The following is a 4,259-nucleotide window of genomic DNA, read 5'->3' on the forward strand; positions in this document are numbered from 1 at the left end:
AATTCCAAACTTTATTCAGTCTCTTTACAAAAAAATGGTGTATAGAGAAACATATTTACAACATTCAGCTTTAATATAGAATATTTATAGACAGCTAAATGAGGTGGCGTAAGTTATCGTAATTACTTGACTTTAAACATGCTTTATTAACAGCTGATGAAGCGATCTCCTTACACAGTTACATAGACAACAGGTGATAGTAAAGACTGGAATCATCACTGGAATGTAATACAACAACCAAAGCATATATACTTATGATAGGAAATATTCTCTAGTGGTTTGGAGCTTTTAAATCAGTTAATGGGTAGAAATGTGAATTTTTGGTTAGATGACGGGGAAATGATAATAACGGTGATACTGTTCGTTGTTTTAAGATTCATATAGTCCCATAGAAGCCACAAAACCAATGAAAGTATCCTGCTGTATATCAATACATACTGGCTATATATCAATACATACTGGCTATATATCAATGCATACTGATCTTTGATAACAACAACAGCAAAAAAAAAGAAAAATATATACAAGGACATATGACACTATGAATATATAGTATTATTAAGTACTTACGCTCAAAGTTAACTTTAAACAATAAGTGTTGAACATGTTAATAAGTAGTCCCGTTTTGTTTCCTAATTACATGTATAAAGAATAGTGACCTACGTGTTCTACATTATATATAAACATGGCGTTTGTTTGTATAGATTATCACAGACAATGAAACTTTATTAGTTATGATACAACGTCTATATTGATGAGGTTGTCAGACTTATGGATAAAAAAACATGGCAGTGTTATACGAACACCTTAATGTCAAAATCCCCTCTCCATTTACGCGTGAAACATCTACTAAGAATTAATTTTTATTAAAAAAAGAAAGACACGTAAGTTTATCAAATACAGAGATACTAATTACTTAGTATAAAAAATACAAATATACACGTCATATATGGTCTTTATAAACAGGCTCAAACTTACAATGTCTGGTTATAACACAGTGGTCTAGTCCCGTTAATCTCTTGATTTTATAAATCGTCCGCCATCATACTAATAAAACATAAACAGACATATCTCTCAATAAATACATGTACATTTACGAAGCCGGCTATACATAAACGCCACTGAAAGAGCGCCAAATTGATGAGCTTTGAATTAATTATTTTGCGAATCCATGTAAAGTCAAAATTCGCGGTTAAATATGTAATAGGTTGTGCTTTTCCTTTCATTATTCAAACTAAAATTGTCAGGCATTTTAAATTCGTGTTATCGTATAAAGTATAAGTATTAATTTTCTAAAATTGATTAAGTTGAAAATGTAAAAGAAAACATGGTAAAAGAAACATCCGAAAAAGACTTCATAAGGTAACGCTGTTTAATGCCGATACAATCATCTGAATCGGGGGAAATGAAAGTTATGCTTTAAGTTTAATTACCAGTCAGATGATGCGAACTTTTCATTTTATCACCATACTTAAGACCGTGTAACTCGCGTGGCCGATCACATATGAAGATAGATTTGAATCTTCGATAACAAAAGCGACTATCTCATTTTGTGTACACAGTATTTCGTAGCATTTAATTTCTATTTAATGTAGAATTTAGTCAGTTGAAAACCAAGACCTTACAGGGTTTTATTTGCCGTTTAAAGCCACGACAGATCACTGATAAATCGGGACTCGTGTCAGCGCCGTGGCAGTAAAGGAAAACTAGCTGTATGTTAGAATTTAATGTACTGTGTGAATTACTGTATAAAAAGATACATCTGTAAAGACATGGGGATTTTACACTAAACAGAGATAGGTGATAACATATCTACGGCGTCTCCTGTCGTGTGGCCAACTTCACTAATTATATTATCTATCAGTTCAATGAATTAAATATAGTATTGTAACAAATTAAGAAAGTGGGTTGATTATGAATTATAGGTCTTTTGAAGCTACCGATTTATTTGTTTAATGCACAAAATTTAACAAAGGCTGGTGTAAACTGCCCATCTGTTAATATTTGTCGGCACTGCCTTTGTGGCGAATCAGGTTTGGACTATGTGTGGTACCTAAATTTACTGGTGCTGTTATCTTTAAACAAACATGGCGTCAGTTGTTTTAGTTAATCACTGTACGGCTCGTGTGTCCCATTGACAGAGGTGTTTGTACATTTTTCACAAGTTTACGTGAGGCGAGACGGACGACTTTAATCTTCACGGTGACTAATCTCGTCTTGACGGGTAAAGCAAGAGTATAGCCCCTTAGGTTAAAAATCTAAAAATCACAACCCGTGTTTTCATAGTTCAATTTTTCTCCTTTCTAGTGTAAACAGTAGCGCGTGCGCACGTGACCCGAAGCATTGAGACGTCAGTGCTGATTGGTTAGCAGGGTTGTACTACCGCCCATTATTCAGGTGGCTCATTGTCATCTCACTAGGGAGTGAATCGACTGTCGCGTGACAGGATTTTGACTGACAGAGGGTATAAAAACGATACCCGGGGTCATGTAGTCACACTTTACAATCAATCCTGATACAGTAACTACACAACTTCTCTGGTCAGTCATCAACTAGCTCTTGACCATATCAGTGGAACAATGTCTCAGACAACTTTTCTCCTGCTTACATCCAACGCCAGTAACAGTAGTTACGGAAGTCCAGCAGATTCATCTTTCTCGTCTATGTCGTCTCCAGATAACGGAGAAATAGATGCTCAGCGTATACAGACGGAGAAGTCAAACTCTAAACAAAATGTGAATGCATCTTCATCAAAACGAAAGTTAAAAGACAGTGAATCCGTTTCTTCTTCACCTAAAAAGAAACGATATAACAAACCAAGACAGAGAGAAAGGAGTCCGTCACTGGTCGCCAAACTAAAGAAAACTCGCCGTTCCAAGGCTAATGACAGGGAGAGGACCAGAATGCATGGACTTAATGATGCTCTGGAAGTATTACGGGAAGTATTACCAGCGTCTGATGGTGAGAACAAACTGACCAAGATAGAGACATTGAGGATGGCTTACAACTATATATGGGTACTCTCTCAGACTCTAGAGGGTGTAGCTAAGCTGCCAGAAAATGGACTTGCCAAGGATCTTAATAGTGCTACTAATCATGTGAAAAGGGAGTTAGACTTTAATAGTAGTGCTTGTTCCGTGGACAGCGGACATGTTTCTCCCACTCCGTCCAGGATTCTGTCTCCAGTCATGGAACCTGAGGCCCAGATAATGACCCCTACCCACCAGTCTCCTCACTACGATGTCCATCACCCAGCCTCCCTCCCACACCAACAGTCCACTGTTGGCTATCACCACTTCAGGATATCGCCGACAGTGTCCACACCAACAGTCCAGTTCCAGCCTCTCCTCCCAGCATCAGAATCTATGACGTCATATGTTTCCAGCTCTTCGCCCGTGTCTCACGTAACTCCCCCACATTCCCGGACGGACGTACACCCCAACTTTGTGATAGGACAGACACATCATTCCGACTGGAGCAGTGTGTATTCCGGATTTTCGGCCATGAAGGAGTGTGGTATGTTAAGAACAGGACTTCACAGTCCCACGGAACTTTCGGATACTTCTGAAGGATACTCGTTTGAAATGTTTTAAAATAGATTGAACTTTAATGTGAACAAGCTATGTGATATCCGCGATATATTGTGAGAACTGATTATCAGGCAAGTAGTGGTCAGTTGTGATAATACTGACGGTCAGTCCATTGGTCAGAGACTTTTTATACCCACAAGGTGCCTTTACGAACTATTTTTGTTATGAAATATATTTTGATACAGGTAATATTTAAAATATGCATATTTGTTATGGCAGCGAAACAGATTAATTTTACTGAAGTAACAATTAATTGCAATAGTATTACATTTTTGCATGGAGATTATTCTGTTTATTTAACTCGTCGCCAGGTATCTATGACGAAGACGATATCAGTCGGAAGTAGAAATAATTAGATTATGTACATTTTGTCGCGTGTATGTACTTATGTGGAAATTGTAATTATTTATTAATATGACATTTATTCAATTAAGTCACCGATATATATCGTGTCTTCATTCGGCCAGAAAACATTCCACGGAATTGATTTATATCGAGAGATATATTTTTGTATTTACGCTCCATTCCAAAGTTAAAACTCCACTACAACGATAATTATTACGGGCACCGTCTTTTACACGTGAAAGTATTATACTGAAGAGCTCTTTGTATATTTATATATGATTTATATGTGAAACAAAATAAATCATTTGTCTATTTATTAAGATA

The 4,259-nt window shown here is 36.7% G+C and overlaps 1 protein-coding gene across 1 annotated transcript; it reads left to right on the forward strand.

Moving 5' to 3' along the window:
* Positions 1-2,428: 2,428 nt before the first annotated feature.
* Positions 2,429-4,259, forward strand: LOC138324496 (neurogenic differentiation factor 4-like). The gene has a single exon (XM_069269560.1). It carries the CDS (start codon positions 2,580-2,582, stop codon positions 3,591-3,593), a length of 1,014 nt encoding a protein of 337 aa, XP_069125661.1. The 5' UTR covers positions 2,429-2,579; the 3' UTR covers positions 3,594-4,259.

The sequence above is a fragment of the Argopecten irradians genome, chromosome 5, assembly GCF_041381155.1.
Source record: "Argopecten irradians isolate NY chromosome 5, Ai_NY, whole genome shotgun sequence".
NCBI lineage: Eukaryota > Metazoa > Mollusca > Bivalvia > Pectinida > Pectinidae > Argopecten > Argopecten irradians.